Here is a 14,228-nt window from a genome sequence, read left to right as displayed (position 1 = left end):
CCACTGCACCCAGCAAGTGGCCTATTCTTAATGCTTTCTAGGAAAGGAGATGCCCTCACCTTCAGTGTTCTCACTTTTCACTTACCTCACCTATTACTGGACTGAAATTTTTAAAAAATTCTTTTGTATCTCCTGAGGGGTGATATACTTACAAAAAATAAAGTCATTTTCCTCTATCCAAACTGAATCTCTCTTATGTTCCAGTTTCAGCCTTCTCTTGTCAACAGATTTAAAAATCAGACATTCATTATGGTATGGGGCAAATTTTCCAAAGTGGGGAATAGGCAGCACTGTTGGTATTTAAGAATGTTTTAGGAAGCGTGTGTATGTTGATTCAAATAATACTGAGTCAGAAGTGAGAAAATTATTCCCTTTTCAACTCCCTTTCAATTCTGATTGTATCAAGGAGAAAGTTTCATTTTGGTCCTAGTCTTTGGTGCCACTTTAATAGTTGTTGGCCGGGTGCGGTGGCTCATACCTGTAATCCCAACACTTTGGGAGGCTGAGGCGGCCAATCACTTGAGGTCAGGAATTTGAGACCAGCCAGGCCAACATGGCGAAACCCCATATCTACTAAAAATACAGAAATTAGCCGGGCGTGGTGGCAGGAGCCTGTGGTCCCAGCTACTCGGGAGGCTGAGACAGAAGAATTGCTTGAATCTGGGAGGTGAAGGTTGTAGTGAGCCCAGATCATGCCACGGCACTCCAGCCTGGGCAGTAGAGCAAGACTCTGTCTTAAAAAAAAAAAAAAAAAAAAAAAAAAAGTAGTTCATCTCCTTTATTAGTAAAGGGAAAAGGAACCTCAGGCTATGAGCCTTGGGCAGGGAAGAAAAGTTTAACTAGGATTTTATATCATCGCTTTATTTTCATTATCCAGGTGCACCTCATTTCAGTGCACTTTGACTTTGCTTTAGTGCATTTCACAGATACTGCTTTTTTTTTTTTTAAACAAATTGAAGGTTTGTGGCAAGTCTGTTGGTACCGCTTTTCTAAGAGCATGTGCTCACTTTCTGTCTCTGTGTCACATTTTGGTAATTTGGTAATTCTTGCAGTATTTCAAACTTTTTCATTGTTATCTGTTATGGTAACCTGTGATTAATGGTCTTTGATGTTACTATTGTAATTGTTTTGGGGTGCTGCAACTCACACCCATATAAAATGGTGAACTTGGCTGGGCTTGGTGGTTCATGCCTGTAATCCTAGCATTTTGGGAGGCCGAGGCAGGTAGATCACTTGAGGTCAGGAGTTTGAGACCAACCTGACCAACATGGTGAAACCCTGTCTCTACTAAAAATACAAAAATTACCTGGGTGTGGCGGCACGTGCCTATAATCCCAGCTACTTGGGATGCTGAGGCAGGAGAATCCATTGAACCCGGAAGGCGGAGGTTGCAGTGAGCTGAGATTGCACCACTATACTCCAGTCTGGGTGACAGAGCGAGACTTTGTCTAAAATAAAATAAAATAAAATGGTGAACTTAATTGATAAATGTGATGTGTGTTCTGACTGCTCCACGGACTGGCCTTTCCCACTTCTCTCTCCCTCTCCTCAGGCCTCCCTAATCCCTAAGACAACAATATTGAAATTAGGCCAATGAATAACCCTACAATTCCCTCTTAGTGTTCAAGAAAGGACAGTCACACATCTCTCACTTTAAAGCAAAAGCTAGAAATGATGAAGCTTAGTAAGGAAGACCTGTTGAGAGCTGAGATAGGTGGAAAGCGAGGCCTCTTTTGCCAAACAGTTATTAGCAAATTGTGAATGCAAAAGAAAAGTTCTTGAAGGAAATTAAAAGGGCTACTCCAGTGAACCTACAAATGATAAGAAAGTAAAATAGTGTTATTGCTGACAGGAGAAAGTTTTAGCTGCCTGGATAGATCAAACCAGCCACAACACTCTCTTAAGCCAAAGCCTAATCCAGAGCAAGGCCCTAACTCTCTTCAATTCTATGAAGCTGAGAGAAGTGAGGAAGCTGCAGAAGAAAAGTTTGTTAAGCTAACAGAGGTTTGTTCATGAGGCTTAAGGGAAGAAGCCATCTCCATAACATAAAAGTGCAAAGTGAAGCAGCAAGTGCTGATGTATTATAGAAGCTGCAGCAAGATCTAGAAGATCCAGCTAAGATCACCGATGAAGGTGGCTATACGAAACAACAGATTTCAATATAGATAAAACAGGCTTCTATTAGAGGATTCCATCTAGACTTTTATAACTACACAGGAGAAGTCAATGCCTGATTTCAAAGTTTCAACAGACAGTCATTGACTCTCTTGTGAGGGGCTACTGCATCTGGTGACTTTAAGTGGAAGCCAGTGCTCATTTATCATTCTGAAAATCCTAGGGCCCTGAAGAATAATGCTAAACTTACTCTGCCTGTGCTCTGTAAATGGAACAACAAATCTTGGATGACAGCACATCTGTTCATGGCGTGGTTTATGGAATATTTTAAGCCCACTATTGAGACCTACTGCTCAGAAAAAAAATATTGATTTTAAAATATTACTGCTCATTGACAATGCCTTAATTGAGAGGTAACCCAAGAGCTCTGATGGTGATGTATAAGGAGATTAATGTTGTTTTCATGTCTGCTAACCTAACATCCATTCTGCAGCCTGCAGATCAAGGAGTAAATTTGACTTTCAAGTCTTAGTATTTAAGAAATACATTTTATAAGGCTATACCTGTCTTACATTAGTGATTCCTCTGATGGATCCAAGCAAAGTAAATTGAAAACCTTCTGAAATGAATTCACCACTCTAGATGCCCATTAAGAACATTCATGATTCATGGGAGAAGGTCAAAATATTAATAGTAACAGGAGTTTGGAAGAAGTTTATTTCCAACCCTCATGGATGAGTTTGAAGAATTTAACACTTCATTGGAGGAAACCACTGTAGATGTGGTGAAATAGCAAGAGAACTAGAATTAGAAGTGGAGCCTGAAGATGAGACTGAATTACTATAATCTTGTGATAAAACTTGAACCGGTGAAGAGTTGTTTCTTATGGATGAGCAAATAAAGTGTTTTTTTTTTGTTTTTTGTTTTTTAAGACAGAGTCTTGCTCTGTTGCCCAGGCTGGAGTGCAGTGGTGTGATCTCGGCTCACTGCAAGCTCCGCCTCCCGGGTTCACGCCATTCTCCTGCCTCAGCCTCCCGAGTAGCTGGGACTACAAGCGCCCGCCACCATGCCTGGCTAATTTTTTGTATTTTTAGTAGAGATGGGGTTTCACTGTGTTAGCCAGGATGGTCTTGATCTCCTGACCTCATGATCCGCCCGCCTTGGCCTCCTAAAGTGCTAGGATTACAGGCCTGAGCCACCGCACCCGGCCAGAAAGTGGTTTCTTGAGATGGAATCTACTCCTACTGAAAATGCTGTGAACATTTCTGAAATGACAATGGAAGATTTAGAACAGTACATAAACTTAATTGATAAAATAGCAACAGGGTTTGAGAGAATTCATTCCAACTTTTTAAGAAGTTCTGCTGTGGGTCAAAAGCTATCAAACAGCATCACACACCACAGAGAAATCATCTGTGAAAGAAAGAATCAATCAGTGCAGCAAACTTTATTGTCGTATTTTAAGAAATCGCCACAGCTACCCCAACCTTCAGCAACTATCACCTTGATCAGTTAGCAGCCATCAACATTGAGGCAAGATCCTCCACTGGCAAAAAGATTATGACTCACTGAAGGTTCAAATGATCATTAGCATATATATGTATTTTTTTGAGATGGAGTCTTGCTCTTTTGCCCAGGTTGGAGTGCAGTGGCGCCATCTCAGCTCACTGCAACCTCCGCCTCCTGGGTTCAAGTGAGTCTCTTACCTCAGCCTCCCGAGTAGCTGGGATTACAGGCATCTGCCACCACACCTGGCTAATTTTTTGTATTTTTAGTAGAGATGGGGTTTCAAACATGCTGGCCAGGCTGGTTTTAAATTCCTGACCTTAAGTGATCTGCCTGCCTAGGCTTCCCTAATGCCCAACGCTAGGATTACAGGTGTGAGCCACTGCCCCCGGCAGATCATTAGCATTTTTTAGCAATAAAGTATTTTAAAATTAAGGTATGTACATTGTTTTTAAGACATAATGCTATTGCATACTTCATAGTATAGTGTAAGCATAATTTTTATATGTCTGGGGAAACCAAAAAATTTGTGTGACTTATTTTATTGCCATATTTGCTTTATCACAGTGGTCTGGAACTGAACCCACAATATCTCTGAGGTATACCTGTATTTATTTTTATAGTCATTTTCCACTTATGGTAAGCGATACTGGTTTTCCATTTTATGATAGTGAAAAAATATTCCTTTCTAAATAAATGTATTTAAGAGTCTATGTCAATAAAAACATTAATAGGGCAGATGGTAGGTAGATAAAGGCCAAAATCACAAAAACAGTGTAAGAATGACAGACGTTTTGGAAATCCTGCTTTGACTGAAAGAATGGTGGACATTAGAGTTGGATTTGAGTCAGAAGCCTAGCTGTGTTGTGATTAGTCATGAGATCTTGGGCAAATCACTTTTGCTGTCTGTGAAAGGTAAGAAGTCTGCCGGTCACGGTGGCTCACACCTGTAATCCCAGCACTTTGGGAGGCCGAGGCGGGTGGATCACCTGAGGTCAGGAGTTCGACACCAGGCTGGCCAACATGATGAAACCCCGTCTCTACTAAAAATACAAAAAAAAAAAAAAAAAGTAGCTGGGGTGGTGGCGGGCGCCTGTAATCCCAGCTACTTGGGAGACTGAGGCAGGAGAATTGCTTGAACCCGGGAGGCGGAGGTTGCAGTGGGCCAAGATCACACCACTGCCACTGCACTTCAGCCTGGGTGACTGAGCAAGACTCTGTCAAAAAAAAAAAGAAAAAAAAGGTAAGAAGTGGTGGAGGAAGTACCTACTTCACTGCAAAAAAGGTAATGATGGGTGGTGAAGTTAAATAAATCGTGGTAGGAGGAGGTAAAGTGGCCTATACAAGCATAAAGTGTTATTACCATTATCCTGTGCTCACGAGATTAACAATCTTTCCTTTTTTCTAAACCAAAAAGATATTTAAAGTCATAACTGGATTCTAAACCCTTCAGGGCAATGCTGGCTGCTCATGGGTTCACTGGAAAAAGTCTAGCAGTTCTGGATGGGGACGGGGAAGATCAGTGGAAGAACTGCTTGCCATTTGGTCTCTCCTGTATAGAACTTAGAGCAGCCTGGGGCGTCTGTTTCAACCCTCATCCAGACCCCTACTCTATACTGAGTCAGATGCACACAAGGATCTTGGGGGTGGCCTGTTGTGATGTATTGTTGCATAAAACAGGTGTTTTGCTAAACTGGGTAGGAAAAGTTGTAACAGATGTTCTTCTCTTGCATCTTGACTCTGAGGTTCCTGGTCCATTTAGTGTAGTAGTTTTTCCTGGAGGATTTGGATTTTGGTAGGTGACATCCCATTGACCTGGAGAGGAAAGAGGAAATATAAATGGTCAGCAATCAAGTCAGTCATTTGCTGATCTCTGGCTTTTAGAATACTGGGTAAGGTCCTTGGGAGGAAAAAGAATAAAGTGATTTATCCTATTCTTGATGAGGGATCCACCCTAGACATATGTGAAGTTAACTTAAAGGAAGAAGCTTAATAGCTCTTGATTCCAGGTCTGTGTGATGTCAAAAACAAAGCACTTTGCACAATAAGTCAGGAAAGTGAGGTCCATTAGGAAGGACAGGACTAAGAGCAACAAGGTGCCCTGAAGAGTGTGAACAGGGAATGATGGAAGGGAAGCAGCACGTTATAAAAGCAAACTGTGGAGATGAGATTGGATGTCGGAGATGAGATTGGATGGACAGATCTGGCGGCAGGAAATGCTTTGAGGGAGCCCTAGAAGCAGTGCTTCTGGAGAAAAGCCTGGAGCCAAGTGGTGGCAATGGTAATTAAGAAGAAGCAAGCACACAAGAGGCATTGTTAAAGAAGTAGCCAAGTATTTGCAGGGTTTGATTAAGGAAGTGAAAGAAAGGGTGGAGAGATGGTGCTGAGCTCTTGAGCCTGAGCATTTGGGAGAAGGGAATGCCCAAGATGGTCCTGGGGAAGGCAGGAAAACAGGATCACCTTAGGAAGGGAAGATGAGCAGGCTGATATCAGCTATGCTGATTTTTAGGAACTGGCAGGACGAAGTCAAGTCAACTGTCTATCAGGAGGTTGGAGAGACATGACATTAGAGGTCAGGAGAAGGGTTGGGGCTGAGGACAAATATTCAAGAGCCCCAGGGGTCCAAGAGGTAGGGATAGAAGGTGCAAAGGATAGAAAGCACATCTTTTTTTTCACCTACACACATGATCAAAGTCATCCGTTTTCCCTAAAAATAGAGTGAAATTCTGCATCTTAATGGAGATAGAAATGTACAAGAACACCTCACCCTGTCCCTTCCAAGCCCACCTGTCAGTGTGGCATAGCAGGGGAAACTGTCTCCCCTTTCTAGCAAGCCCAGGTTTGTAAGCTCTAAAGAAATGGCACAGATTAGGAATAAATGTCGGGAGTTGATCAAATTATGGGACAGAAGTCAGCCTGGGAGTGCATTTTGGTCTTCCCATCACATGCCTCCCCACCCACCTCCCTTCTCCTCTTGCCCCATGGCTTCTGCTCCCCTAGCCCCTTACCTCTTCCTCTCCCTTACCTAAAATTCCCAGATACACTCTCTGGTAATGTCTTCGCTGTCTGCCAACAGGGTGCCACTTTGGTCGGCTCGCATGTAGAAGCCATTGGGGGCCAGTACAGTGAGTAAGTTGCTCCCGTGAAGCTCGATACAGAAGTTGAGGGCAAACTTGCCCCAAGGGCAAAAGGTGCCAAAGGATGTTATTGACCAGAAGGATCCCCCCTGTGCTGGAGAAGGAAGAGCTCAGGTTGGTGGGCCATTCACAGGGGAGTCCTCCAGCGATCTGGCCTTGGAGGGGCTTTGTGGAGGCGTGCCACCCTCCCCTGGCTGCCCCATCCTGCCTGCACTGGCGGGTCCTTCTATGGAAATGCAGGAACGCCAATAGGGATTCCACTGTTTTCTGTTCTGCCAACCCACCCTGGGGCTTTGAAGTGTGAAAACAACAGAGGTCCTGTTTTTCCTCTTTTTTTTTTTGGAAACGGAGTCTCGGTGTGTCGCCCAGGCTGGAGTGCTGTGGCGTGATCTTGGCTCACTGCAAGCTCCGCCTCCTGGGTTCACGCCATTCTCCTGCCTCAGCCTCCCAAGTAGCTGAGACTATAGGCACCCGCCACCACGCCTGGCTAATTTTTTGTATTTTTAGTAGAGACGGGGTTTCACCGTGTTAGCCAGGATGGTCTCGATCTCCTGACCTCGTGATCTGCCCGCCTCAGCCTCCCAAAGTGCTGGGATTACAGGCATGAGCCACTGCACCTGGCCTGTTTTTCCTTTTATAATGAGCAAGCCCTGAGTGGCAGGCCCTGAAGTCTGAGGTGGGGCTAAGGCAGGGACTAGACTGTGAAACCTCGGGCAGGGAAGAGGAGCCACTCACCCTGGAAGTGGTAGATACCCGGTTGGCAGGGTAGTAGATGAATGCGGTCGGGCTGATCCTGGTTGCACTGTATGAGGTCATGGCCCGATGAGGAGCCCACATAGCCATAACGACCTCGCAATACAAGGAAGGAGCGATTGGCAAATAAAATCCCAAATTCCTCATTTGGGCCTGAAGGAAATAGGAAGGAGTTATCTGGATGGGCTGCCTTTAGGTGTTTTCCCAAGTGGAAGCAGGAGGGGGGACGCTAATTGCAGAAGGGTGTGGTCAATATTTTAACAGTGAATGAACACCTACTATGTGTCAGGTCTTATGCTAGGTGCTTGTGAAATGTTTGTGAGAGTACCTAGCACATGCGAAACCCAAGAAGCTTTAATATTCTTCCTTCCTTTGAGATGTGTTGATGTGTTTAATCCTCATGACAACTCTGTGAGGCCGCAGAGTTGTAGACAATGAAATGTTCATTTTTATAGATGACAAAACTGAGGCTCAAGGAGGTGCTTTGCTCAAGTGATGACAAAAATTCAGTGACTGAACAAGTACAGACCCAAATCTTCCGACCCCAACTCCAGTGCTTTTTTTTTTTTTTTGGAGATGGAGTCCCGCTCTGTCGCCCAGGCTGCAATGCAGTGGCACGATCTTGGCTCACTGCAACCTCCAAGTCCCAGGTTCAAGCAATTCTCCTGCCTTAGCCTCGTAAGTAGCTAGGATTACAGGCCCGCACCACCATGTCTGGCTAATTTTTGTATTTTTAGAAGAGATGGGGTTTCACGTGGTCAGGCTGGTCTCAAACTCCTAACCTCGTGATCCACCCACCTCAGCCTCCCAAAGTGCTGGGATTACAGGCGTGAGCCACCACGCCCGGCCTTCAGTGCTCTTCTTAACAATCATATTCCACCTCCCTCTAAAGTTCTCCCTGACTTGGAATCATCTGGCAGGAAGGCTGCTCCACTCACCTGGAAGGATGGCATTGGCCATCAGCAGGCTGTTGGGTGCAATGCCCAGGAAGCGCCCCCTGCAGGACTGCAGGATGATCCTGCCACAGTTCCAGTGCATTTGGAAGAACGTGTCAGACTCCAGGGGGTGCCCATCAGCCATTACTGCCCTGTGGCGCCTCTGGAAAGAATGTCAGAAACAGAGATGAGGAGTAAGGACTGACAATCTCAGCTTTCTTCCCATCAGTTTTATTCCTAGACCCTCTTCCCACATCCCACCCAACAGCCTTTTTCATGCTCCCAGAGTTGATGCTTTCAGAACCTTTTTGGAAGATGTGCTGTGGCCTCAGCTCTTCACCTTCCCCCAGTCTGTGCTGTATCCCAGAGCACAGCATAAAAACTAAGCCAGGATATCATAGGGAGAGAAATAAACCTCAGTCTTGACTCCAAAATCATTTTAAAGTAGATCATAGGCATAAAAGTGAAAGTTAAACTATGAAACATCTAGAAGAAAACATAAGAGAAGTTCTTTGCAACTTTGGGGTAGGCAATGATTTCTTGGGACAAGAAAAGCAGTAACCATTTAAAAAAATTGATAAACTGAACTTCACTGAAATTAAAAACTTGCTTCTCAAAAGATCCATTAAACAAATAAAAAGGTAAGCCCCAGGTTTGGAGAAAACTTTTGCAATACATATATTTGGCAAAGGACTTGGATTTAGAACACATAAAGAACACTTACAATGCATTAATAAGACAAACAACCCAGTAACAAATGGCAAAGCATCTGAACAGATATGTCACAGAGAAGATATACAAATGGCCAATGAGCACATGAAAACGGGCACGGTGGCTCATGCCTGTAATCCCGGTACTTTGGGAGGCTGACACGGGCAGATCATGGGGTCAGGAGTTTGAGACCAGCCTGGCCAATGTAGTGAAACCCCATCTCTACTAAAAATACAAAAAATTAGCTGGGCATGGTGGCACATGCCTGTAGTCCCAGCTACTTGGGAGGTTGAGGTAGGAGAATCTCTTGAACCCAGGAAGCGGAGGTTGTGGTGAGCCGAGACTGAGCCACTGCCCTCCAGCCCAGGCTACAGAGCAAGACTTCATCTCAAAAAAAAAAAAAAAATTCTAAACCTTACTAATTATAAGGTAAATGTGAATTAAATCCATAAATTACACACCCACTAGAGTGGCTAAAATAAAAAAGACAATCCAAAAGCCAGCTTTACTGTTGGTGAGGATATGGAATTCTTAGAACCCTCATACGTTATTGACAAGAATGTAAAATAGTATAATCACTTTAGAAAACTGACACTTTCTTCCAAAGTTAAGCACATATCTATTATACAACCTAGTAATTCCACTCCTACATATTTACCCAAGATAAATGAAAATGTATGTTCACAAAAAGACTTGTACATGAATGCTTATAGCAACTTTATTCATAATAGCCCAGACTAGAAACAAGCCAAGTGTTCATCAACAAGTGAATAGATAAACAAATCATGTTTATGAGCAGCATTATAGAATACTACTCGGCAATAAAAAGGAATGAACTACTGACACACGAACATTATGAACGAACCTTAAAAACATTGTGCCAAGCACAAGAAACGTATGTACCATATATACTGTATGTTTCCATTGATCAGAAACGCTAAAGTAGGTAGGCAAATCTAATTCACGGAGACAGAACACAGATGAGTGGTAGCTGGGAGAGGGAGGCAAGGGTGGAGGGAAACTGACTGCAAAGAAGCAAGAGGAAATTTTGTGGTGTTGGAAATATTTTCTCACTTGTGATATGCTTACGGCATGGTTGCATGGATGGATACATTTGTCAAAACTTACTGAATTTTATACTTAATAGGTGCATTTTATTTATAAAACATACATAATATACTTATTTGTAAATAATATACATAATTTATACATATGTGTATTATATAATTTACAAACTTTCAAATTATACCTTAATAAAGTTGATTTTTGTTTTTTTTTTTAAAGGAGCCCCCATTGGGTGAAAATGAATGTTTATCAACAAGTGCCTCCACAGCCCACATCATCCTCTCATCATTTGCCTTGAAAAAGGAGAAGGAAGTCTAGGGAGGGAGAGCTCAGAGCTTAAGGTTTCTCTTGCTCAGGAAGCCAAGGTCTCACCTGGGATAGGTAGTAGCCATTGGCTGAACGAAGCTGCACAGTGGGGCTCTCACTGTCACATTCAAACTGGAACAAGGACATTGGGTTTAAGCGCTCAGAAGCAGCACGCACCTCACCATCTGCAGAGGAAGCGCATGTCAGTAAAAGCCTCCCCCTCAGTCTCGGCCCCTCCTCCATGTTTTATGACAGGGGCTTCTGTCCCTCCCTCCTCAAACTTCATCACTTTCTGTTGGACCATGGTAGGTCTGGAGAAGACCTAGGCAACTTTCCCCTAAATCCCATACCCATGCTTTTCTGTCCTTCTCGATGGCACAAAAGATCCCCTTGGGTCCCCAGGATCTTCCTTATTAGCAGACTCAAAAATCTGTGCTGATCCCAAACACATTTTCCTCTTTTTAACAGCCAGCCCTCCCTCCCTCCATTGCTGTGTTGGGTCCAGCACTTGCCGTAGATGACTGAGATGAACCGCCCAGTCTTTGACCTGAGGCTGACCCAGGTTGGGCAGTGCTGTAGGATGAACCACTCCTCACCCCTCACGGGGTTACAGCCCATGCCCAAGAGCAGATGCGTGCCCTGTGGATATAACATGCCTCCTTCTCCATCACACAGTGCCACAAGCCCTCCAGGCCGCACTTGCATGTGAAAAGCTGTCTGTGATGAGGGTTGGGAGAACAGCCGGTCTACATGGGACAAGAAGTGGTGTGTAGAGGTCTCCAGGTGGTAGCATCCATCTCGGAAATGCAACAGGAAGCCACACTCCTCCAGGCAGGGAACTGCTGCGTCCACCCAGATGCGGCCCATAGTGGGGTCAGCCCGGGCATAGCAGCGGTGGATGGGGCTGTAGAGGATCACGTGGACATGGAGGGCTGGTCGGGGGGTCCACATGTGGTAAGCTGAGAGGACCCGGGAAGTGCAAAACACGTCCTTGCCATTGGACTCCAAATAACGACCAGAGATTAGGCACTGGAGGGTCCACTTGCTGTTCCGGTGGAAACGCAGTAGAAAACACCCATGGTGGCTGGTCCTTGGGCGGCCATAACACACGGTGCCATCACACTCACACAGCAGGTAGAGGCCCTGCACGCTCTTTAGTCGCACCACGGCCTGTGTTTCATGCTCATTGCTCACCAGGATCTCCCAGGTCTGGAGGCATCAGGAGGGAGAAGAGGGAAATCAGTATCACGAAGTTACCAGACCAAGGAGCCCTGCAACTGTCACGGCTTGTATCACCCTGGCACCTTCATCAGCACCAACCACCTCCTCTTCCACATCAGCCCTGGTATCTCCTTGCTGTCAGCTCTTCCACTTTCCCACTATCCCCTCATCACGAGATCTCTGGGCCCTTCCACCCCTGCAGCCAGATGGCAATATCCAAAGAGAAGTTCTAGATGTCTACCTCCTTCAGCTAACAGAAGGTAAACCTCCCTCCTTTCTTATCCCACTCTTCAATACCTAATTTTTAAAGAAACGCTTTGGTGTAAGTCTTACTTTTTTCTTCCTCGCTGTTGTCCGCAGAGAGCACACTTAGCCAATACCTCCATCCCCAAAGGTTGCCTTCCAGCACGGCAAGACAGAAGCAAAAGCTCTTATAGGCAGGCCCTGGCTCCAGGAATGAAGATGGGAGCACAAACAGTTCAGATGCAACTGCCTGGTTCAGCTGTGATCAACCTTGTTATAAGAGGAAGAACTTCGCCCCTGCCTCACTCTGGCACCCATCCCAGAGGTGCCTACATTCCTCTCTAGAATGAAGGCCAACACTGCTAGGGCTTCTGGAGTTCCCCATTCTCAAACCACAACCAGAACAGAAACATAGGCTTTGCAATAACTCCACTGGTCCAACTTCCCCTGGATGCCCACAATTCTGCTTTCCCACCTGGGCTCTCCACTTCTCCTCTTTCTGACACAACCACCCTGTGCTCTCCACTTCTCTTCTTTCTGACACAACCACCCTGTGCTGGGATGGGGAATAGGGACAGTTAGAGAAGGACAAGGCAGCAAGGGCAAGGCTGAGGCTTCACCTTGCGGAATAAATTGAGAGGTGGGAGATGGGGCAATAGGGTCTGTGAACAAAAGCCTAGAGTAGAAAAGTCTCAGGCCTGGCACTGGCAGAACCTAGTAAAGTGATTAGGTTGAGAGTACACCCTGCTTTCATATACAGGCAAGTGCGCGTGCGTGCGCGCACACACACACACACACACACACAGCTTGGCCACTCAGAAAACTGGTTCCAGTATACTTTCATATACAGGCAAGTACACACACACACACACACACACACACACACACAGCTTGGCCACTCAGAAAACTGGTTCCAGTATACTTTCATATACAGGCAAGTACATACACACACACACACATACACACACTCACACACTCACACACACACACACACACACACACACACAGCTTGGCCACTCAGAAAACTGGTTCCAGCATGAGTTTGCTTTGTCACCTGTCTCCTGCCCAAACTCTTCGCAGTTGCAGTGACTGTATTCTTGCATGCCTCAAAGGTGAGGTAGGTTCCTGCCCAGCTGATGAGCCCAACCCTTAGGTCCTCAGCCTTGGGATGTCTGTGTATCCACTCTGTCTCATCCATGGGGCTGACACCACAGGTGATGTCTCCGTCTGGCCCAGCCCTCCCCCCCGTGGTGAGGTTCCACAGGCCATAGGGCCTGGAATAGGGCCTGTAGTACCCACCAGATGTTCCCAGAGAGAACTTCCCAGGCAGAGGCTGGCCTGGGGCCCAGCACCTCTGTGACCCGGGAGCATTGTGACTGTGAGGGCAGCCTCTTATCCCACCACAGTGGGGAAAGGGCCCTGGCGCAGCAGCATTAATCCATGGCCTAGAGGAGGCGGGTGCAGAGCCTCCGGTGTTTGCCTTCCTATTCCCCTCTGGGCACCAAGGTAGGCTGAGCTGAGACCAGGATCCGGAACTTCAACCTGTGAATTTAGGCAAGTTTTTTCCTTTCTTTACCTCCGTTTCTCATTCTGGTAACAGGATAGAAAGCAACCTCCTTCCTCCCAAGGAAGTGAGTTCTGCCTGGCTCCCTTGCAACTCAAGTATTTTGTTAAGTTCAAGATATCCAAGAAAAATCTATCAGCTTTTATGGCCCTTAGGAGGATGAGGTCAAAATGTTCCAGATGCTACTTTGCAGGGTGTATGAGGAAACCCTAGTTAATCAGTTGACATCAAATTACTCATATTCATCAGGAAGGCTGGCTCAGGACCTGGGTAAGGAGAAGGGCCTAGGTGGAGAGAGCACCAAGCACCCCTCCTCAACCCCAGCTGCTCTGCCGGTGGGTAGGACATCTGGCTGGGCAGATAGAGCTCCTGCAAGGGTATCTTTCCCCTCCAAAGAATCTCTGAGTTATAGTCTCTTGGACTCACTTCCTGCAAAGCTTGAGGAGAAAACCCAGCTCAGAACCTGGAAAAAGTGACATGAAAGAAAAACAAAGGCAAAAACAAGTGATGATGAGTTCTGCCTAAGCCTGGCTAGGATCCAAGGGAAAATGGGCAGTCGATCACACTTGGGGAATAGGCCACACCCCTGGTTCCTTTTTTTGAGTCAGGGTCTTGCTCTGCTAGCCAGGTTGGAGTGCATCTCAGTTAACTGCAGCCTTGATCTCCCAAGCT

At 45.6% G+C, this 14,228-nt stretch overlaps 1 protein-coding gene across 2 annotated transcripts; it reads right to left on the bottom strand.

Moving 5' to 3' along the window:
• Positions 1–4,870: 4,870 nt before the first annotated feature.
• On the bottom strand, positions 4,871–13,351 carry FSCN3 (fascin actin-bundling protein 3). Of its 2 annotated transcripts, none has more exons than XM_019031341.4 (7): positions 13,047–13,351; positions 11,041–11,737; positions 10,595–10,713; positions 8,450–8,609; positions 7,494–7,664; positions 6,647–6,847; positions 4,871–5,436 (listed from the first exon to the last, which is right to left on the bottom strand). In XM_019031341.4, the coding sequence occupies exons 1-7, from the start codon at positions 13,188–13,190 to the stop codon at positions 5,243–5,245; spliced, it is 1,686 nt and encodes a 561-aa protein (XP_018886886.3). In that variant the 5' UTR covers positions 13,191–13,351; the 3' UTR covers positions 4,871–5,242. The 2 variants fall into 2 exon arrangements, with proteins under 2 accessions (XP_018886886.3, XP_004046202.4); XM_004046154.5 differs by having other exon boundaries at positions 5,262–5,436; positions 6,647–6,852; positions 13,047–13,344.
• Positions 13,352–14,228: the final 877 nt, after the last annotated feature.

Source organism: Gorilla gorilla, chromosome 6, assembly GCF_029281585.2.
Source record: "Gorilla gorilla gorilla isolate KB3781 chromosome 6, NHGRI_mGorGor1-v2.1_pri, whole genome shotgun sequence".
Classification (NCBI taxonomy): domain Eukaryota; kingdom Metazoa; phylum Chordata; class Mammalia; order Primates; family Hominidae; genus Gorilla; species Gorilla gorilla.
Note: the sequence above shows the minus strand (reverse complement) of the source record. Positions and strands in the feature narration are given on the sequence as shown.